General features: G+C 36.1%; 1 protein-coding gene across 4 annotated transcripts in view; it reads right to left on the bottom strand.

Annotated features, from left to right (window-relative positions):
- The window catches only part of LOC150089770 (presequence protease, mitochondrial), a 284,476-nt gene that overhangs the window by 58,513 nt on the left and 201,281 nt on the right, over positions 1 to 24,682 (bottom strand). For all 4 annotated transcript variants that reach the window (XM_090389648.1, XM_090389649.1, XM_090389650.1 and 1 more), the window contains exons 18-20: positions 21,456 to 21,532; positions 11,442 to 11,607; positions 1,445 to 1,545 (exon numbers count right to left, since the gene is read on the bottom strand). In XM_090389648.1, the coding sequence (XP_090245774.1) occupies positions 1,445 to 1,545; positions 11,442 to 11,607; positions 21,456 to 21,532 (344 nt within the window). The remainder of the gene's footprint in view (positions 1 to 1,444; positions 1,546 to 11,441; positions 11,608 to 21,455; positions 21,533 to 24,682) is intronic.

Below are 24,682 nucleotides of genomic sequence, written 5' to 3'. Positions count from 1 at the left end.
AATAACTTTGATATTATATACTTGGATCTTAGAAAGGCTTTTGATACTGTTGCACATGGAAGACTGCTGCACAAATTGGAGCAGTGTGGCATTGGAGGCAAGTTGCTGCTATGGATAAAGGGGTGGTTGAGGGGGAGAAGACAGAGAGTGGTAATCAATGGACACTGCTCATCGTGGACTAATGTTATTAGTGGAGTCCCTCAGGGTTCAGTATTGGGGCCTTTATTGTTTTCTGTATTTATAAATGATATTGATGATGGTATATCAGGCTTAATGTCCAAGTTTGCAGACGATACAAAGGTTGGCAGGGTTGTCAAGGACACTACTGACACTATGCTGCTGCAACAGGATTTGGAAAGGTTGAGCAGATGGGCTTCGAGGTGGCAAATGAAGTTTAACATTGACAAATGTAAAGTACTACATATGGGAAACAGCAACCCCAGAGCAACGTATCAACTCTGTGGTACTACACTGACAGTGGTAGAGAATGAAAGGGACCTGGGGGTGGTGGTGCAGGCAGATATGAAGTTCTCTGAGCAGTGCAGACGAGCTGCAAGAGTAGCTCATGGTGTATTGTCAATGATATATAGAAATTTTTCTAGCAGGGATAAGGAGGTGATTATTCCCTTGTATAAGGCAATGGTCAGGCCACACCTAGAGTACTGTATACAGGCCTGGAGGCCTCATTTCAGGAAGGATGTAGAGCTGCTGGAACGAGTACAGAGAAGGGCAACTAGATTGGTGAATGGGACAAAGGGGTTCTCTTACGAAGAAAGGCTTAAGTTTTGCAAATTACAGTGTCTGGAAACTAGGCACCAGCGGGGTGATCTGATAGAGGTGTACAAAGCCTTGAATGGTTTGAGCATGCTCAATGCTGATGGGATTCTTCCTCTAGCTCAGAAAAATCACCTGAGAGGGCATAAATTCAAATTGAGGAAAGACAGATGTAGGATAGATGTGCGGAAATTTGCCTTTAGCCAGCGGGTGGTTGGTGGGTGGAACAGACTTCCATCCCTTGTCGTGGAAGTTGATAGCCTAAATAAGTTTAAGGCTCAGCTGGACAGGTATTTCGAACGAACAGAGGGGTGAAGTGGAAGTGGTTATTTTTATTTATTTATGTTACTTTTTTTTTTTTTTTTTTTTTTTTTTTTTGGCTGATGCTGCATAAGCTTGCTTTCTTGCATCAAATGCCTCTACTAATGCTAATGCTAATGCTAATGTGGCATATGTGCTACTAGTAATTTAGATTTTAGACATTTGCTGGTAGAGTGAAACACATATACTTGCTATTTATTATACGAATTGTTGCGTGTACGATAGGCAATGAGGATGAAAGTGTGGATTACTATTTGTATATGAAAATTGATATATGATAAAATGCCAACTTAAATAAATGCATGCAAAAGAGGAATTTAATTAACTTGTGAACTCTCTATTTTCTTACTTGACATTGTTTCCTCTTAATATTAGAGAAGAAATTTGGCGAAGTTTCTTGAGTAGTTCAGAAAAGTCTGATTTCTCTGCCAATGCTTTCATAAATGATACCTAAAGTTAAAAATATTGAGATGTAGCTAGAAAAATTAAACAGTAATATACTATTTAAATGAAATACCTAAAAACGAAAATGGTCAGAATAAATTCAATTTTCATCGGTATACCAACAACATCTATCTTTTATATCCAAGCCAATTTATGATGTAAACTATTTAGGGTATTGATACTAACCGATTCTGTTAAACCATTTTGCTTATGATTCATGTTGTATCAAGCATATCATATATACTCGATACAGTGCCAACAATGGACAGTAATTATATATCGGTAAAGAGTAATTCTGTATTCTTTACATATTTTTTCATTTCATTATCATCAACCAGACTGAAATCATATCCTATACATTAGCAATGATCAACTTTTTTACATGTCCAGGCCTTAATATAAAGTACCAATACATAAAACTAAAATATTTTGACATGATGCAAACTTAATATACTTAGAGTTTTTGATGATGCTAATCTGCAAGAATGGAAGTGCAGCATTTTAACCTACTGCAAATAAAAATAAATATCCTCATAATGAAAAACATGAAAAGCCTTTTTAATTACTTTACTTCTTGTAGAAAACAAAACAAAAAGTTACAATTAATAATTTCATAATACAGTGAGATTTTGTAAAGATGTTTTTGAAGGGAGCAAACAGTGTAGCCCTATGCTTTTGTTGCACCAAGGGAGGGGGGAAAAACAAACAAAAAACCCACATGTGTGTTCCATTCTTCACACAGAGTTAAACCTTTGCCTTAGAAATAGAATTACAATAAAATGTAGCAATGAACTTAGCACAAACTACAAAGCCAATAATGTTGGTCTTGTTTAAAAGGGTGCTAAAAAATAACACAGAATTTAAAAATTCCTTTTTTGAGACAGAGATTTGGAATCAGATCAATTCCAGTTGTCCCAAAATCTGATAAATTACTGATAAATTGCTTCACCTCATCAGTTAAAATAAGAAAGGAATATAAGGAGGGAGGCAGAATCTGAAAAATGGGGACTTCATATGCTACTATCAACAGACAAAATCTGAGAACATGAGCAAAAATTACAAATCAAAATTTAGAGGAATAGAGGGAGCTGCTGAGCCCTTTAAAAACATTTTCTGCCAAGGTTTAGACATGGATGAAAACAACTACACTAAAATAACGTATAGCATTATATTGTGCATAATGAGAAGAAATATAAATTACAACATACGAGGTTTTTGGTTTGGGTTTTTTTTTTTTTTTTTTATGAGCATTAGCAACTAAGGCCATATTGCTCCGGGATATGCGGTGGTCATTCCCTGACCTTTCCGCATCCTCCATAATTGGTGGTGACGGGCTTGAACCCCGGTCTAATCAAGAAGCGTGTGCTACGCACTGCTGCTCCTTCCCACCTGGCTACGGAGGCGCCTACATATGAGGAGAGCAACAGCTGGCTGAGAGGGTGAATTCCTTATTTATGAACTTCAGATAGAAATGCTGCTTCTAGAGGATGGGGAGGAAGAAAACCCAAGTGCAAAATTTAATTACATTAGGAACAAAGGAACAAAAAATGCAGACTGAATAACTTCTATCAATTTGAATATCTAGACTTATGATCTCATTAAAGAAGCTGGCCAAGACTGGTGGAGCGAAATAAACAATGAGAATCATAGCAATCAATCCGTTTTCAAAGCTAAAGCTTCAACCATACAACTTCAAAAATAAACTTCACTGCCATTTTTACTTTGTTTATTCATGCAAAGAAATAATTTTCCAGTTAGTTAACACATGCAGTGCACTACATTTTAGGTGTATTCAATTTGTTTTTCTTAAATTAAGTGAATTTTTTTTTTTCTGTGATTAAGAGAAGTGAAAAGTAAATACCAATTAATGAATAATTAATTCCTCAAAAATTAATTGCTAAGATTATAACTTTATAGAACACTTAATAAAACAATTTTATGTTCTCTAAAGAAAGGAGGAGTTTAATGCAAAAGAGGAATTTAATTAGCTCGTGAACTTTCTATTTATATTATTGCTCTTCTCCCAAATATACTCTTTTTGATTTAAGTCTCTCTCTCTCTCTCTCTCTCTCTCTCTATATATATATATATATATATAAGCTAAATTAAAATAGCATATTTGCTAGAGGCATGGAAAACCAGTAGAGTGAAAAAGAACTTAACCAAATAAAATAACATAACAAAAAAAAAAAAAAAAAAAAAAAAAATATATATATATATATATGGGGGGGTATAAAAAAGAAGAGGGTAGTGTTGAAGCAATGTTCCTAAAATAATTTAGAAAATTAAGCCAATTAAAAGAAATTTAGCGGCACTCCCTGAAGGCACCCATTTCCAAATTATGTGAAATCTCACTAAGGTGGAAACGTAGACTAACAACATTATATGACCAATTAATAAAATGAAATGAAATAGACTGACATCTGTCTATTTAATTTTTGAATTAATTGGATTATATATACAGGGGGATTCACTACCAGTGCGACAAACTTGCAGGAGGTGTGGGGGCACAAAGACGAATCGGAATCCCATAGCATTGCAGGGTCCGAAATGCCTTTGTCATGCGGTAGAGGACGTTGAACGGGAGGTTGCGTGAACAGCGATCCCGCTGGAAGTCAGCATTTGCGAACCATTTCTGTTGAAGAAACCAAGTAGCAAAAATCCTCCGGAGTGGATAATCCGCAGGCTCCAATGATTGGACGCGTTGCAGATGGTATGAACTCATGTGGTTTGTTGACAGTATCCTCCATACAGTGGATTGGGAAATACCCAATCGTTGGCCTATTGCTCGAGTACTCGTACTCGGATTGCCTTCTGCAAGACATAGGACATTCTCCTCATTGTCTGGCCTCGTCGTTCGCTCTTGATTCATGGTACCTCTCGTGAAACAACCAGTCTCATGTAACCTTCTGTGCACACGTGCGAAAATCGTATGATGAGGAGCACGCCTGTGTGGGAAATGTTCCTGGTATAATCACAGAGCAGCGTGCCCATTACAGTCCGCAGCTCCATATGCGTTTGAATACTTGTCCATCCTACTGCCTCGGGAACCGGTTCGCAAATGCTGACTTCTAGCCGGATCGCTGTTCACGCGACCTCCCATTCAACGTCCTCTACCGCATGACGAAGGCATTTCGGACCCTGCAATGCTATGTGATTCCGATTTGTCTTTGTGCCCCCTACACCTCCGGCAAGTTTGTCGCACTGGTAGTGAATCACCCTGTATATATATTATACATATCTTCAAAAGTGACACCACTTTCATGAATCTTACAGAACAATACATGCAAACCATACAAGGACTGTCTAAAGTTAACAAAATACTGCATTTAATCTATGAATTTCTTTTTTCCATACAATTTGTATGGAAAAAAAGAAATAATTGTGGGATTTCTATTTGTTTGATTTTATAGTTGGGCCTTTTAAATATTTTTAAAAGCCCCAAAAATAAAATTACATGAAAATCAGTCCACTTGCAATGGATCAACAGTGGATGGACAGTATGAAGACAATAGATGCATGTGCATATACTGGGTGTCTAAAAATATTGGTACAAACATTTAGGGGAGGTAGGTAACATCTAAAGGAATGTGAATCGCATAGGAACCCATAACCGGAAACGTCATGGGAAAGTAGTAGTAGCAGAGGCACAAGAAGCAGAAATGACGCAAGACAGTAATTAGTGGCAAACATTTATTTGACATAATATTAACAATGGAGTACGAGAGGGATGCATTTCATGATGTTACAACAGATGCTTGAAGGTTCCACCATGAGACGTGATGCATGGGTGACACTGCATGGATTGACTGACACGGTCGAACACACCTGGAGTTTCTTCGACAGTAGCAGCAGTGCAGACGGTCTCGCCACAAGATCCATTTCCGTCTCCACAGGCGATTCATACACGATAGATTTGAGGGCCCCCCACAGAAAGAAATCAAGGCTCGATAAATCAGATGAGCGCGAGGGCCAGGCAACGGGTCCACCATAGCCAATCCATCGACGTCCAAAACGCCTGTTCAAATGGTCACGAACACGCCTTCCACAATGGGCAGGCACCTCGTCATGTTGAAACCAAATGTTGCGTCTCACATTTGCTGGAACATCGTCAAGTAACCCTGGTAGAACTTGTTCAAGAAAGATCTGATATTTAGCGAAGTTCATGTGGGATGGTAACAGGTACGGGCCGACTAAGCAGTCACTGACCACACATGCCCGCACATTTATTGCGAAGCGATGTTATGCCGCATGGGGGTGCACACTGTGTGGGCCCTCTGCTAATCCATACACTAGGTGCATGTCTGCCAGCTCACAGTTCGTATATCGATGCATGCTCTTCGTGCGTCGACTACTGCTTGAATGAGTAAACCAGAAATTTTCCCTCTCGAACTGATGAACAGCACCATATATAGACTTACTGTGCTGTTTCTGGTTATGGGTTCCTATGCGATTCACATTCCTTTAGATGTTACCTACCTCCCCTAAATGTTCGTACCAATATTTTTGAGACACCCTGTAGATACATATACACTGAGCGATCACTGAATTATGACCACCCCTATAAAAACTGAATGCGACCCATTGACCACGTGAGGTACAAGAGTGCAGAGTTAGTTGACCTATCTAGCATAGATAAGGTGTCAGTGGTTCAGTAGGTAGTAAAATTCCGAGCGTGATGGGTAAAAGGAAGCATTTATCAGACTTTGATTAAAAACATATTGTGGGTGCTCGACGAGCTGGTTTGTTTGTTTGTTGTTTGGTTTTTAGGAGCATTAGCAACTAAGGCCATATTACTCCGGGGATATGCAGTGGTTATTCCCTGACATTTCCGCATCCTCCGTATTTGGCAGGCACAGGCTCGAACACCGGTCTAATCAAGAAGCGTGTGCTACGTACTGCTGCTCCTGCTCACCTGGCTACAGAGGCGCTCGACAAGCTGGTGCCTCGATTTCTCAAATGGCTGAACTGGTGGAGTGTTCGAGAGTTGCCGTAGTTAGTGTACCAGGACTGACGTCAAAATGGTCAAACAACAACCCGAAGGAAAAACTGCAAAGGTCAGCGAAAGGTTGATGTTAGAGGTGAGCAACAGGTCTTACGACTCGTACAGGCGAACAGGTGCAGCACTGTTGAAGAGCTGATTACCCAATACAACATGGGCCAACCTGGAACAATATCTGGCATGATCATGCATCGCACACTTACACATATGGGATATACCAGCAGACAACCCCCTACGGCATCCTCTCCTAACCAAGGTTCATCAGCGTAAAAGACTCGCCTGGTGCAAAGAGCATGCAATTTGGATGTTAGAAGCCTGGAAGAAGGTGTGCTGGTCAGTCACGTTATTTACTCCACACCATGGATGGTCGTGTACAGATTTGGTATCAATAACATGAGGGTCTTGATCCATCATGCATGGTATCAAAAGCGCAGTCCAGTGGAGGCAGTTGTATGGTGTGTGGGCATGTTTCACTGGCAAGAACTTGGACCCCTTGTGCATGTGGAACAACGTATCAGTGGTCTCCGCTATCGTCAATTGCTTGCTGACTGCGTACACCATGATATGTTACATTTTTTCCCGGCAATGGTGTCTTTCAAGATGACAATGCGCTGAGCCATCGGGCACTTGATGTGCAGGAATGGTTTGAGGAACACAGTTCTGATTTCCACCATATTGATTGGCCTCCAAACTCCTCCGATATCAATCCCATAGAGCAGGGGTCACCAAACTTTTGACGGCCAGATAACCGAGAGATTGACAAGCACGGGCCGTATAATCATTTTGTTCAATATGTACAATTCAGTAAATATAACAAAAACGAAGACAATGAATATATTTATTTACCAATACAGAATATATAGAAAAATAAAGATAACAAATATATTTATTTATCAAAAACTTATCAAGGAAGGCGACATTAGGAATAAGATAAGCAGAAAAGATTAATGTGATTTATGGAACTGGTGTTTAGCTTTTAAAATATCATCAATGTTGGTTTTTGAATTGCTACACCCAACCAGGAGAATTGCCTTTAAATGTTCATCACTCAGCCTTGTTCAATATGTGGACTTTACATATTTCAGTTTTTAAAATGCTTGCTCACAGACGTAAGTTGTACCGAACACTGATGCCATACCAGAGGCAAATTTCTTTAATTTTGAAAACTCATTATCAGATAAGCAGCGATAAAATTCTACAAGATTTCCTTCTCTGTGTTTCTCTTTCAATAGGTCATTTGCTTGTAAATCAATGATCTCTAACTGTAGTTCGACTGGCACGTCATCAACGTTACAATGAAATGGATTTTGAAACAAAAGAATATCACTCTCAATTCTGTCAAGGTCTGAAAATCTTTCCAAAAATTCTTTTTTAGGCCATTAATAATTTTCTTTGGAAACTTGAGATTGATATCTTCTCCAATTTCAGCAAGAAATTCTTTGAAACACTGAAAATGAGAGAAATTTCCTCTTTCTAGTTGTGCTTCAAAAAGTAATAACTTTCTTCAAAATCCTTTAATGATTCGGTAAAGGTCACAGATAAAGTTGTCCTTTCCTTGAAGTTTTAAATTCAATTCATTCATGTGAGATGTTATGTCAACCAAAAATGACAATTTTGATAGCCAGGTAGGATCTGATAGAAGTGTATCAGCTCTATCCTTTTCGGTGAGGAAAATATCTATTTCTTTTCGTAGCTTATAAAAACGAAACGGGATTTTACCACAGCTAAGCCACCTCACTGCTGTGTGATAAGGTAAGTCACAAAATTCAGAGTCAATTTCCTCAAGAAAAGCCTGGAACTGGCAGTGATTAAGTGCATGGTCCCGAATAAAGTTCACCGCAGAGATGACTGGTTTCAGTATGCAAGAAATATCTAAGTCTTTGCCACATAGTGCTTGTTGATGTATAATGCAGTGTATAAACAAAGCACCCGGAAGTTGAAGATCTTCTAACTTAGTTCTAATCTTCCCTACAAGACCCTTCCTAACACCAGCCACGTTTTTTCCTCCATCAACTGTGACACATCGAAGCTGATTCCACTGAAGGTTATAGCTTTGCAAAGTTTTCTGCATTTCCACGAAAATATCTTCTCCAGTTGTTCCGTGTATGCTGCAAACGGATGCCAACTCTTCTGTGACCTGAAAGTCCAAATTAACACCATGAATGAATATGAGAAGTTGTGATGTGCTCGAGAGATCAGTAGATTCATCCAGTGCTAGAGAATACCACAAGAATTGTCTAGCTTTTTTGCATATCTGCAGTACTGTATTTTCTCCAAGTTCTTCTGTTCTCCGCACAACTGAACTTGCTGAAAGGCTAACACTTCTAAATAAATCGGCTTTTTCAGGACACAAGTCATTTGCCGCTTCCATCATATACTCTTTGATGAAGCTGCCATCAGTGAACGGTTTTCTTCGCTCGACCATCTTATTTACTATTTTGTAACTTACACGGGTTACAGATTCATTTTAAGTAAATATTTTCGTGAACACATGCCTTTGTGATTCCAAACTGTTTTATGAATTTAAATTTCTCAGTACATAACTTTCCAGAAAACTTCGAAAACATTGAAAGATGTTTTGTTTCATAATGATGCCGAAGATTGTACTCTTTTAAAAGAGCAACACTGTCGTTGCATATCAGGCACATAGCCCTTTGGTTACTTGCTTCCACAAAGAAGTACTTTTCTTCGCATTCTTCATTGAAAAGGCGACATTCAGTATCTACTTTTCTTTTCTTAGTAGCCATAACTATGGGAGAACGGCAAAGAAAAATATCTAGAAAGGAGAAACAATTTCTTACTTACATATTACTATATAATTACTATTTGTATATAATATTTTACAAGAATTTACCTTGTTTTTACATACACTTATTTTAATTTCTTTTAACAGAAGTTTATCTTATCTTCACAGAAAATATACCAAATATATGCAGCCAAACGTTGCACTGCACTCTAACTTTTGACAGTGCTATCTATCCCCTGCTGCACCCTAGCGATCATATCCCATAACCATGATTGACGGGGATGGGTGGTAGATATGACTAAGTTAACAAATGGCGGGTGTTCCTGACAAAGCACCCTTTTGTGATGTCACGTGCGGCGCCGCTCGCCGCTGCCAAGGTATAAGCTCACAAGCTGTCATCGAAACAGTAGTATTTCGTTGATTCACTATTTATTATATTTCCATATAAATAATTACAATATATTTTAGAAATTTTGATCATTTGTAGCACAGTGTGGAGCTGGCCAGATGAACAGACTACGTGGGCTGGATCTGGCCTGCGGGCCGTAGTTTGGTGACCCCTGCCATAGAGCACTTGTGGGACACTATGGAAAGGCATATCATGCATCTGGATAAACCAATCACCACCATACCTGCATTGCTAGCTGCATTATACACAGCTTGGTTAGCCATACCTCCTGAACGCTTCCGATATCTTGTTGAATCAATGCCACGTCGAATAGTTGCTGTACTGAGGGCAAAAGGAGGACCTACGAAGTATTAGGTTGGTGGTCATAATTCAGTGATAACTCAGTGTATATATAAATGCACCTGAAAACTGAAGTTAGATCATAAATTTGTTTCAAATGAAACTAAAATCTTATAGTCAAAAGAGAATAACATATATCAACCAATCAAGTCAGGAATTTGATACTTCAAATATTTTGATAAAAAATAGTCATTCTTGTTCAATATTCAACATATAAAGGTTATTAATGAAACAATGGGTAAACTATGCATTTGGACTAATTCATATCACATAATCCCCCTTTATCATGGTTCTATGATACTGAACTATCAGAGCTAGTTTTGAATAAATGTACATAATAAACAAGTACTCAAGAAATGCTAAAAGGTATACATGAAAAAACAGTGAATGTGTTAAGCACACAGTTAGATGACATCTTTTATTACCCTTCATTATCAATTTATTTAATCAAAACATGAGTGTACTGACTAAGGTAAATGAAAAGGAATAATTAGACATCTGTAAAAAAAAATCACCCAAATATAAATGATGGAACAGCTTAAAACAGTTGCAAGGAATATAAAAATAAATATTGTTTGTGAAACTCATAATTTGGCTTTAAATGTTTAGAAACATGTAGTAAAGAAAACACATTTTACGTAAGAATAAGATTAATCATTTATAAACCACAAGAAACTGTATATTCACAAATGGAAAAAAAAAAGAAAAAAAGAAATAAATGGCATATAGAAAAATGAAGATATAAGAACACAAATTCATTTCAGTTATATAAATGTGTGTAAAGCCATATTTACATTTAATTAATATCAAGGCCATTTCCTAAACAGAATTAATTCTGCTTTGAAGATGCTATCTGGGATGGGTGGGCAGGTGATTATTTAGAATAAATGGCAAGCATCTAGAGCATGCAGCATCAGTATATTGTCTATAAATTGGAGGCATTCTATGGTTGTTTGCTTGTTTATGGGATGAAAAACCCGAGTTTTCAAAATAAAAAACAATGCACCATTCACCTGAAATATTAACTTAGCCATGGTCTAAAAATAATTTGTAAAAGTTCCTCCTCTCCTGATGGCAATTAAACCAGACCTTTTCCACACAATGGAAGAACATCAGTTGCAATACTGCACCAGGTAGGAGGAAACCAACTCAGGGAACTGAGATTAGGGTTATTTTAAACATATGACAACACTGTTTTTGCATTAACTTAAAAAACAGTGTTGTCATATGTTAGCAAGAGGATACTCCATCTTTATATTTAAATGAATAAATAGACATCTAATTAAATAAGAATTCACTGGATAGGTTGATGTAAGCAGATAGTTACATTTACCATTAAGTTAATTAAAAAACGAGAGATTAACATGATTCCATATATAAGAAAGTTTATACTAAAATCAAAATACCTGTGTGAGACCTCCCATATTCTCCTTTAATTGAGAAAATGCACTAAGGCAACAGCTTGCCTGCTTCATGGTGTAGAGATGTCCACTGTAAGAAATATTTTGAGCCATATCTACTGCCGACATTCGTACCAGCTGAGCTAAACGTTCCTCATCTTCTAATCTAACCCTGTAAGATGTATTAAAAATTATACACTGCATAGATTTTAAAAAGTTGTAAAATTTGCAGTTTCTGCACCTGCTCAATTAAAATCACAGTCAAATATTTTGATTTCTTTCAATAATTTAATAACTCACAGGATCCAGAAAAAACAGAAGTGCAGGAATTTTATTTTGCTAATTTTATAAAATATTAATAAAAAAAACGTTTTTCTGCTATAAAAAATATAGTGAGATCTGAAATGTATTATGAGGATACAAATATATGTTCACAAGGCCAATTTGCATGGTGTGTGGGCTGAAAACAGAACAATTGATGGGGGGGGGGGTGACAACTGACTGCACTTGAGATTGGCTAATTATAGTCCCAACTGAAGTGGCCTTTGAAAATTCCACAGTCACTGATGGAATTCAAGCCTTGACCTCTCCAAATGAACAAGGGATGAAACTACTATATTCCCAGAGGAAATTTTTTTCTTTCAGATTAAAGTTTTTTGTGTAAAATTTTACAATGGATAGGTGGACAAAAAAAAGCTCACTTGTAAATGGTTTTACAATCAAAACTGTTAGCTTTTGAGCCACAGAAAATCCATGACCTGTGCAATAGAAAAAAAAAACAAAAAAAAAAAAAAAAGACCTCATTCAGGTTTTTTCATTGCATATCATTTGGCATTACTATTGCCATTTTGCCTTGATTGCTGTTTAAAAATTATGTATTAAATATATTGTTTGGCATAACTCCACACTGCATAGTGATATTACTGTGCAGTGTGGAGTTATGCCAAACAATATATTCAGTACATACTTTTTCAACAACAATCAAGGCAAAATGGCAATAGTGAATGGGAAAAGATATTGATACATGACTCAAAATTCTTTGTACCACAATTGCATGAAACTATTCTCTCCGCTTTGTAGTTTAAATAAGATGACCACAATGAAACATGATGCATAAGGTGTTCACAAACTAATTTTGCTCAACAGAGACAAACTGGCTATCAGTCTCCAGACACATCAGATTTCATTTTCTGTGGGTTGCTTAAAGAAGACAGGCATCAGGAGTTATTTTTAAAAGTGACAGATAACAAATGATTTAAAAACTAATAAAAACAACAAAAATCAATACCATAACATTCAAATTTTCTGGCTTCTGTGATAGAAAATGTGCTAAGAGCAAACCAGTGTATAGCAAATAAATGCATATGCACTAGACTTTTTTCAATGCATAATGTTATAACAAATTAAAGAATTCAATATACAGTCGGACCTCTAAATAACAAAATCGATCGTCCCCTTGAAAAAATTTGTTATACAGAAATATGACCCTTTCAACAATGAAATATACTGTAAATTCCGAAATATAGTAAAAGATGGGAAATAAATCAGAAATAAGTGAGAATGGTTACATTTTCTAACATTTTAAAACAGTTTATTAATATACACATATTAAGAAATGACTATGTACATGATGCACAAAATATATTAGTACATTTTTAAGAATTATGTCAAAATATTTGGTTATTTTTTGTTGTACATTGGATTCTACTGTACACCATTCATAAAAATGTTCGAATACGTTTAAACTTTAACCACTGAGATATATTTTCTGTTACATTTTCTTCTCACTGAAGGCCTTGAAGCAAAGTTTCAAATGCTGCCAACGTTTCTTGTTTGGAATGATTAATATTGCCCTCATTTTCATCCAACTCATCGTCGATATTGTCATTAGTTCTTTAAATACGCTCCAAAATGTTGGAGTCGCTCGGATATTCGGCTACTATGACATCAATAACAACTCCTAAAAATCTGTCAAGAACAATTTCTCCACTGATCAAACTTCGGTCGGAACTCTTTCCAAGACTGTTCAACATATTCTAGTAGTTCATCCCTCTCATCTCTGTTAATTAAGCATGTTAGCAAAACAATTCTTAATCGTTGTTTCCGATACATCTTGACTCCACACTTTTGCCAACTCTGATATGCACATCAATAAATCTATAACAGAATCTATAAGTTCATTGGTTTCTATTCTCAGTATAATTTTTTTCAGTATGAGCCTTTGGTAGTGCATTTTCAAATTCTTGTAATGCCTTGGTCTATTGTCTGCAGTCATGGCTGGATTTAAACTTGTTGTGGCCCTTCTCCCTTACTGTTCGCCTGTGACAATATTAAAAAAGGATATTTTTAGAGGGAGCAAGGTCTCTTGGAATGTGAGGCACTAAGCTACAGCTTGTTTAGCTTATATGTAAATTTGGCACTGGCTGCTAAGACGAATTATTCAGAAGGAAGAAAACAAGCTTCACACTTGTAAGTTTCAAAATTACTGAGTGAAGGTGGGCAGGGCAGTTGTTAACAATCAATATGATTTTTCTGTTTTATTTGTTCATCTTTCTATTGAAATTTAAAATCCACTGCTCAAAAATTTTGCTTATCATTCAAGATTTTTTGTTGTAGTCCAACTCTAACGACTTTACTCCTTTGAAACATAGAGATTATTTACTTTTCCCTATTACCAAAAGCTTCAGTTTATCATTACCAGCCGTATTTGCAACCAAGAGTGTAATTCTCTCTTTACTATTTTACCACCTACAAATATTATCACCTTTAAAAGTCAGTGTTTTGTTCATCAAACATTTAAAAAATAGACCTGTTTCATCAACATTGAATATTAGCATTAGTATAGGCATATCATGCAAGAAAGCAAGCTTATGCAGCATCAGTCAAAAAAAAAAAAAAAAAAAAAAAACAAACCCCTCCCATTTCACCAAATTCCTTCGTTTTTGTTGTGGAAGTCTGTTCCACCAAAAAATGTCTTTGGACTAGTAATTGCCTACAATTTTTTTCAAAACTGCTTCTTTCCAATGGGAAGAAATGGTTTCTTCTTCAATTGCAACTCCACTTTCATCAGAAATAACTTTTTTGAATAAGCCATGATGCTCTTTAAATTCGTCTAGCCAACCAGAACTGGCTCGAAATGCTTTGTGCCCCTGAAAAGATGCATACTCCATAGCCTTTTCTTTTATTAACAGCCCTGATATTGGCATGTTTTGGTCTGAAATCAACTTCATCCACTTAAAAACTGCTTCATCTACATTTTCCCAAAGGCATAATTTTGTATGCTTCGTACTGGGTCCCGTTTCCTCAAATAGTTTGAAAATCGAAACATTTTTTCAAAATGGTTAACACACTACTGGCAGGAATACCAAATTTTAAAGCAATTTCTTTTTCTTTTTTTAATGCTCCTATCTACACTATTAAGCACTTCCACTTTTTCACACTACACTCAAGGATTTCCTCTTAGACACTGTAAGGTTACTTTCACAGCAGTTAAAACAAAGCTGAAATTAGGGACCACTTGTAGCTACCATGTAAACAGACAGGTGAAATTTAGTGAAAGTGTGGATAATTCATTTCTTCGAAACAACAGATGAATTTCAGAGATAAAGGAAGATCACTCTCTCCTAATTCTCTAATAGGATTCTTAGGGGAGAAAATAGGTTGACCAGAGCCAATGCCGGCATTGGGAATATGCCTTAATCTTTGCCAATGGCTGTGGACAGCTGACCAGCAGGACTTCTCGGTATCCCCAGGGGCTCACATCTGGTGAGTATGGGCTTGGCACACCCAGGGTCCTGGGCAAAGGCCTCTCCCAGAACCTTCCATCTTTTTCTATCCTGCACCGTGGTTGGCCAGTTTCCTCCTGCAGGGTTTTACAGGCACCATTAAATTGTAAAATGTTTTAGCTCTTAATTTGTGCTTTCTACAGCATCAGCTCTATTGCCTAAAGGCTAGAGGTGCAAACAATGTGTACCCAGGTCTCTCAAAATCAGTTCGTTATACAGAAACTACTTTCAATGTAATTACCAAGGGGAAATCAAAAAAGTTCGCTATATGGAAGTTCGTTAAAGAGAGGTCCGACTGTATATATTTTTATAGAAAAACAATATTTCAAAATAAAATCTGTTTCTTTTTGCTATACTTTTCACGAGTCTGACACACGGGAGAGAGAGGGAGAAAGTTTTGCTTGTTTGCTTAAATGGCAGTGGGCTAAATGATTAAGCAGATTTCAAAAGGTTCAAGAAGAGAAGTCCTTAATTTGAAACTGGTGATCAGATGAAAGAGCTATCCAGGAACATCTCAAACATAACACCTCACTTCTACAGTCTTAGAGTCCTGAATGTAGTCAAAGGCAAAGGATTCTTTAACTATACAGGGTGTCTCAAAAATACACAGCATAACTTCAGGAACGAGTTCCTCATATGTAGACAATAAAAATATTTTATATCACATAGTTCTGGAAATGCTTGGTTTCCGAGTTTTGAAGGTCCGTCTATGACACTTAACTGTTCACATCACCTTATAGTAATTGTTCAAAATGTCCACCTTCTGCCTGAATACAGGCTTCACATTGATGTCTCAAGGACTCACGAAGACGATGCCAAATTCCTGGCATGTCTCGTATTGTCTCACAACCTGCCAAAATTCGATTGCGGAGAGTTTCCACATCAGCTACCGGAGTTGAATACACCAATGACTTTAAATGGCCCCAAAAGAAGAAATCCAGTGGGTTTAAATCAGGTGAGTGTGGAGGCCAGGCGGTTGGTCCACCTCTACCTATCCACCGACCAGGAAACCTTCGATTCAGGTAATTGCAGGCTAGGTGGCTGAAATGTGTGGGAGCGCCATCATGCATGAAGTGTGCTTGTTGACGAATGATCAGTGGCGTGTCGTCCAAGAAATCAGGCAGGTTGTTTTCCAGAAAGTTTCTGTATGCATGCCCTGTTTTTTTGTTTGGAAGTACATGGGGCCCAAATAACTTATCACCAAAAACACCCACCCAGATGTTGAGGCTGAACCGCTGTTGGTGATGCAATGGAAGAATTGCATGTGGGTTTTCCTCAACCCATACTTGCTGATTATGAAAGTTTTGGATTCCGTCTTGTGTGAACTGTGCTTCATCTGTGAATATCACTAGGGCAGGAAAGTGAGGAGTTGTACCACACTGCTGCAAGAACCACTGGCAGAACATTACTCGTGCAGGGTAATCTGCTGGTGACAAGGCCTGTACCCGTTGCAGATGGTAAGGATACAGTTGGTGTTCTCGCAACACTTTCCAAATAGTCGAATGTTGAACAGCCAGTTGCATTGCTATTCTGCGTGTACTGATTCCAGGAGCGGCATGCACAACATCCAAAATCTCCTCCTCTACTTCAGGAGTCGTAGATCTTGGTCATCCTCTGTCAGCAGCATGAGGTGTAAAGGTCTGATGTTCACAAAGGCGGCGATGGATACCTTCAAACTTTTTCCTGTCTGGACATCTTCGTTCTGGGAACCTTTCGTGGTACAAACGACAAGCCTCCAGAGTATTGCCACTCGCCAAACCATACATAAAGTGCATATCCGCTTGCTCCTGATTTGAGTACATGGTCGGAATGGAAAACTACCAGATTCTGTCAGTACCTTATGATGAAGGAAATCACCTGCGGGAGATAAGACATTCTGGTTAATAACTCGGAAACCAAGCATTTCCGAAACTATGTTGATATAAAATATTTTTATTGTCTACATATAACTCATTCCTGAAGTTATGCCGTGTATTTTTGAGGCACCCTTTATATACCATGTTCGCAGACATCCCATAAATTTTCTAAGGATATTGAGATCCGATGACATGGAGATAATGGGTGATGCTGCACCTGGTTGTCATGCTTCCTCAAACAACTTGCAAATAACTGCCGTGTTGAATAGCAAAATTGTCCGCATAGAAAGTGTCCACTGTTATCTGGAAGAAGTGCCATACTATAGTGGTCTACATGTTGCCTTTTACAATTTGACATGCAGAATAAGTAATTATGCAAACTACATATGAGAAAATTCATTGCATGCACCATCACTTTGGTAACAATATATGAAGCACATGTGATTCATCAGCTTTTCATGGCAGCACCAAATGAACAACCAATTATTTTTATACAGAAAAGTATAAAGATTCATATTACAAATGTACCTTTTATTGGCAACCTACAGTCCATTGCTGGTGATATTTGTGCTGACTATTACTACAATTCCTGACCTATTACTACAATTCATGACCTGATAAACAGGGATTGACATTTTAACTATCTGCAAAGTTGCTAGTAAAATTTGTATTTTTTTATGGGATATGTCAATCAATTTTAACACAAGATTTAAGAATGCAATCCATTTTAGTCAAATTTTGCCTTGCCTCCTGGCCAACATTCACCGAGAGCAGTCTCTCACATATCAGGATCTTCATTAAATGCTGCTACCAACCTTTGTTTCTTCCATCATTAATGGAAGACTTTGGCTTCTCCAAGGCTCAAAAGAGCAAAACAATTTCACAATCAAATTAATTTCAATCTTGTTTGGCTGGCTGTTAAACATGGACTGTTTATGACTACTTCAAGAAGGATACTGTAGTAGACTTTGCACACCGTCAGCAATTTTGAGTCAGTTTTCTTTATAACAATGGCACTGTTGCTTACAGGCTGTCAAGACCATTTTCAAAACTTCATCAGAAAGAGACGATCAGAATCCAGTCCCCCTGGTTGAATATTCTGACACTCAGCATTACAATAAGGAATTATTAAAATGCCAAGAATTACCTGGGATAACTTGTTCTATTTCATGCTTCCTGCACACTTGACAGTTCCCTGACCAAGGACCATTGTACATGAATTCTTTCTTTCATAATAGCATCTGGTAGGTTTTCACAGTGAAATCGACAGAACTGATCTACAAAATACCTATTTATCTACTTTCATTGATATTGAGAAGTAAGAGAAACTTATGTGTCAAAGTCATTCAGCTTCTGCTATGTTGCATTTAATATTTGAAGTTGTAATACACTGAATTGTATCTGCATATAAATTAACTCAATGAAATATGTGAACTTGCACTAATGTGTGTTTGCATGTGTTTTTTTTTTCAAATTGTATGCATAAAACACCTTAGTATAGTTTTACCACATCAACCTCTTTTGACGTCCAACACATACTGTCTCTGCACTGGTCTTTTGGAAGTGTGATTGATAAGGAAGGAGACGTTATTAAGTTACTGACAGGAGAGGGCAGTGTTTGGCTTGTATTTTTAGACTCTATCAACAATACAAGTTAGAAATTGAAAATGATTAATTTAATTTTAATTTTCTCTGAAAATAAATTTTTAATTCTATTAGTTTTTAATAAACTTCAAGTTCTTTTTTTAACCTTTATTGTTTTCTAAATTGAGAGAGTATCATCACTGTACTGTATCGTATCTGCTGCAATGGAAAAGAAAACTTGCAGAATAAAGATTGCATTGTATATATATATATAGCTAACTTCGCAATCATGGCAAACTATTCTAAATATTTATCATGGCTAATAAAATTAAGAAAAAATTACAATTGTAATATTTATTTTTCAAAAAAGAAAGGAAAAAAGAGAAATACATTAAGTCAAAAAATTCCCCAATCATACATCCAGAGCTGGCAGCTATGAAACTATTATCCTCAATTCCTCTATACTGAGAAGAATATCCAAAGCAAAACTAAAAAACATATTATCCTACTCCCTCCACCAGAGTCTGGCTAACTACAGACCTGACTGAAGAGAATTTTAGAGCTCTAGCCTCCAGTGGGATCCAAACTAGACTCTCCAAATGAGTGACAAGTGGCTATGCTACAACAATTAATGATGAAACTGTTTCCAAAAGAAGATAAAATTTTTTTACCAAGGTAAGCCACAAAGCAAGCACTGAGACAGAAAAGGCGTAGGCAGGATTTGGGCAACATTTGGGGAGGGAGTATCAAAATGCCTTAGGGGGATGTAGAGCGAGTGTTTGTGGTAAAGCCACCCAAAAGTTTTTCAGGAACAACATGTGGCTTCATTACAAACATATAAGTGTATCTATGCAATTAATTTTTGCACAGTGCTTAATTTCTAATGAAAATTAAGGGAGAAATCCTAATATAAGGTTGTTTTATTTTAAACAACTTAAATTTAAATGTAAATTCAAGTTAATAAATGTTCTTGTTATATGTAAAGGAGGAGAAGTGTTTTCCCCAAATGTTTTATTAACCTTGCTAGCAATTTTCTGTCCTGCTTGCTGTCCTGATAGAAAATGTTATCTTCATTTGAAATAGTGCCTTTATTAAATGATGTATCAACTAATAAGTTAGTGAATCCTCTATTCATCTCATTACAGACAAGTAGACAATTCACTGCCACCTATAATGCATTTGTACTTAGGTAAGCAGTTTTTGGTTGAAAAACACACTTTACTGCATTCTCGACACAGAAATGTATTGTCTGAATTTACTGAATTTATATTAGCATTCTTGGCACAGAAATTTATTGTTTGAATTTATATTAACAGTAGGTTGAAATTTAGAGTGCCATATGTTCTGAGTTTAGCTGTAGGCCCTTCATGAGCAACTTAAAAGTCAACTGAACTAATTAGAAATATAAAACTTGTATATTATAAGTTTGCAGACTGGCTTGTCTCATAAAGACAGGCTAACCAAGAAAATCATCATGCAATTTCACTTTTAACCCATAGTTAATGCAAATTCTAAATTAACAATAAAATGGTATGCCAAGAAAGAACAAAGTCCATTTTTCAACTTAAGTTTCATAACTGCAATACAGGCAGTTCCTGATTTATGAGTTCCCAGGTTTACAAGTTTTTTTTTTTTTTTTTGAAGTATCAACTATCAACAAAATCGAAAATATGAACATTAACTGCAAAAAATGAATGTTAAACATTCATAAATATAGTACCGCATTTCAAACCATGCGCGTAGCTATACAATACAGCACACTCCGGTTTACGATATTAATTCGTTACAGAGATGCCATCTGAACCCAAAAACACATTGTTTTGTGGTAATTTGTTCCCCAACCTTGGAAGCTGAAATTTTTGTTATATAACTCTCTAAAAGGTTGTTTTTATAGTGTAAATTGTATTAGTTACCAATTGAAATCATTAAAATGCATTACACTTTCATCGTTATATGTTCTGTTATAAGAACAAATTTTGAACAGTTTTATGATATTTTTCTAAAACACATTTTTGGAGGTCATGATCATAAAACAATAAAAACAATTCGCACTTTCCAGGTTATTGGGCTTTTCTGTTACTGCAAGCAATTATAAATGGGTAGTAAACTGCATGTTACTGCATTTGCGAAAATACCGATAGCTGGAATTGTTTTTTTTTTTAAGCTTCGTAAGCTTGTTACTCCATGCACGTGTTAGTTGTAATTTGTGCGTTCTGTTAAAAAATGATTATGCATGCTATTATAAAGAAAAGAGAAGATTATCTTGGAAACAAACGCCGCCTCTTGAAGCATTGCTGAAGAAGATGACTCCTTGTGCAACAAACCAACGAGTGCCGAGCCAATAATGAGTGATCAACGAGTGTGCATTTAGTCGATGATGATGAATAAACATTCTTTAATATTTGTAAGTCATAAATAATTTCTTTATTATTATAATTTGCTTGATTTTACAGGCTATGTTTTCATTTCTTTGGATAAATCAATCATTGTTTAAACAAACTAATTATCTAACCAATTTCATTGTTGAGAACGTAACCCCTATTTTTAACATTATGTCTATGGGAAATAATTCCCATTTACGAGCACGTGCTAGGAACGAATTAACTCATAAAGTGGGGAACTACCTGTATATACATTTTATTAGTAACCATATCAGAATTACATACTTTGCTTTTCATATATTGCCCTATATATATTGTATATTGTATATTGTAATGCATAAAATAAAGTCATTCTGTGAACAAACAGATTCTAATTTTACCTCTACATAATCATTATTAGTCAAACTAACTTACCTTTCAATTATGTCTTTCCACAAATTAAACATATGCTGAACATTATGGTCTAAACAATGAGATGAAAGCAGAAATCCCTAAGATGAAATAAAGTTTACAGTGACTCATCAAATGAAATTCAAGTTTCTTGTTTTCATTCATAGTTAATTACACAAATATATGAAAATAAATAGACAAATTCAATATACAGGGTGTTGATGAAACAAGGGTGTAACATTTTCAAATGTAGTAGAGAATAATTATCATAAAAGTTATAAGGCATTTTACTTTAAAGTTAAATAAATAGAGCTTAAAACAAGCAAAAATAAAAAGTAACTAAAAATATTGATTGCACCTTCTTTCATTCTGAACAAATTATGCTTCAGGGAGGAAACAATCCCTTTTTGACGTGAAATGAAAAGTGGGGCAGTGGCAATTACCAAAAAATTTCACAAACTCTTTTACGAAGGGTGGATATTCTTACTTAGTATAGTAAACTATTTTCATTTAAATAGTGAAAACAAACAAAACTTATCACCATTTGATACTACAAAGTAACAAAGCTAAATTATAGAATAAAATGTATCAACGTCTAATATTGCAGATATTTTCAGAAAAGCACAATTATTATAAGCTTCTTTCAATAAACAAATTCTGACATATTAATGTTAAGAAAAGTTGGTTGGTGGAGAAAAGGAGGAGATTTGAAAGGGATTTCAGACCAATAACTGCAATGTAAAATTTTAACTTTAAGTATGTGTTCCCATTATATTACAGAGAAAAAAAAAAAAAAAGCTTTGTTTCTAATAAGTACACCGCCTTATGTGATTAATGTATTCCAGAGCATACTTTGCATTATGCCTTTAGCAGTTTTTACAATTCTACACATGATTTCATAGCTTTCAAAAGATGTCATGTGCTGTTGTTTACAAAAAAATTTATAATTTATAACTAAATACAGTATACTGCAAAGTAGCTCATTCTCATTTTATCCTCAGAGGAAAAAGTTTACTTTTTGTGAGTTTCCTATGTGCAATTACCATATTAGTGATTTATTGTACTTTTTTTTTTTTTTTTATCTCTAATTGAGAGAGAGAAAAACTAAACAATTTACAGTAAATGGGACAAGCTTTGTTATTTATAAAAATTTTATTTTCTAATCAGGAGAATGTATTGTTCTAGGGAATACAGCAGTTTAAAGATCTGCATTTGGAAACCACTGCATTAGCTGGTGCACCTCCATGAGGTATGGAGTTTGCCTTTTCAGTGTATTGTGAAATCTGTGTATTTTCCATAAACCATAAACTCATAATTTTTTACATTCCTCTTCCAGGACATGATCACATTAGTAATGACTAATGTGATCAGGCCTTGGAATAGGCCTAATGAGGCCTATTCCAAGTCAATAGGTCTAATGACTCTAACAAGTACGACGAACAATTGTACAGAGAAATAGAATGGACCAGTAAATCAGATTGTATTATAATGGAGAATTTTAAATTCTCAGATGATGACTGGAACTTGTGGATTGGTCACTCAGAATGTCAACATGATTGCTAACTACTGCTAGATGCTGAAGAGAGACTGTAAAGTAGAAGAACCTGCAAGAAAATCAAAGAAGCAAAAATTTTACCCAATTGTAGATCAGTTTCTAAAATGAGAGGCGAGTAATTTAGTGGACTTTTTCCACATTCCTTTTTAATGGTGTTTTCAACATGTATTTAAATATAAAAGTCGGTAAAAGTAGAGTTTGTTATAATTTCAGTGCACAAATTCTGCCAAAATTAATAAAACCTTGTGCAAAATTAAATTTTCTTTTTTGAAGAAACCTGATGTGATGGAAACAAACAGAAGTCACTTTTTAAATCAGCATTAGAAATTGATTCAGAAACACCCTTTTCTGAGAAAACATCAGTGAATTTTTTTAAAAGTGCAGAGTAGTGTTATCCGATAAATTCCATTTTCTTTGCGTGCCTGCTTTTCACTCTCCTTTTGAATTTTATTTATTTATTATTATTTTTTCATAGTTGGATATCCTCTTGAGTCATTTGTCAAAACGTGTTGCTATGACAATGCGGTAAATGTAGTACCAGTCATGGGAAAGTACAGCTGATTTTCATAAGTAATACAGCTCCAATCAAAATTAATTAAAAAGTATCAGTTTGGAAATTTTTTAAAAGGCCCTAGGCTGATATGCTGCATAGAGGAACAGAAGTTGAAAAGCTTTCAACTTCTGTTCCTCACACACACACACACACACACACACACACACACACACACACACACACACACACACACACACACACACACACACACACCTCCCAAATGGACATACCTCAGCCATAGATCTCTCCATTTGTTCTCCATTACTGGTCCCGACTATAGAGTGGTATGTTTTAAATGATCCAATGGGTAGTGATCACTTCCCAATCGTATGCAACCTATTAATAGCACAGGCTCCTCCAGCTCAACCCTCCAGAAAATGGAAATTTGCCCGAGCAAACTGGGCAAAATTCCAGTCATCAATATCTTTAGACTCTGAAGAACCATTGCAGCCTTCTCTTCAATATCCCTTCTTGAGTTACCAGGCACACAGATAAGCAGATCACCCGCAAATGCTATTTTATGGCAAACTGTTTGTCTCAATTTAAGCCATTGGTTCAGAACCAAATTCCAAAATAGGAGACCCAACACAGATCCTTGTGGGCATCCCCTAGACACTAATTTCCTATAAGTTAAATGCTGTGCCCTTACAATTATCTGCCTTGAAGTTAAATAGCTTGTTACAACCCGGTATATTTTCCCTGGACAATGGAGCTGTCTTAACGAGTAAAGAATGTTCTCGTGCCAGACTGAATCAAAAGCTCCTGCAAAGTCAATGAACAGAGCAAGAACATATTTACAGTCTGCATTTTTAACATAAAGCACTAAATCATTAATCGCGTCCTCAGTAGATTTGGATTTTCTAAAACCATACTGAAATGGCAACTCAATGTGGCGTAAATTCATGAATTCACTTAATCGCTGGAAAATCAATCTCTCAAACAACTTGCCTAGGTTAGGTAACAGCGATATTGGTCGAAAGCTCCTGGGGCTTGTTTTTTCTTTACCTGGTTTTGGCAACAATTTCAGAAGAGCACATTTCCAGAAAACAGGAAATGTGCCTTCCAATAGACATTTGTTATACATATTAAGCAGAACTGGAGGGTATATCTCTAATAATTTACTGATACTGTTGTTCTCAATTA

The sequence above is a fragment of the Mastigoproctus giganteus genome, chromosome 2 (assembly GCF_048544385.1).
Source record: "Mastigoproctus giganteus isolate SK-2022 chromosome 2, ASM4854438v1, whole genome shotgun sequence".
Lineage (NCBI taxonomy): Eukaryota > Metazoa > Arthropoda > Arachnida > Uropygi > Thelyphonidae > Mastigoproctus > Mastigoproctus giganteus.
The sequence above is the reverse complement of the archived record's forward strand: the minus strand, read 5'-3'. Positions and strand labels throughout refer to the sequence as shown.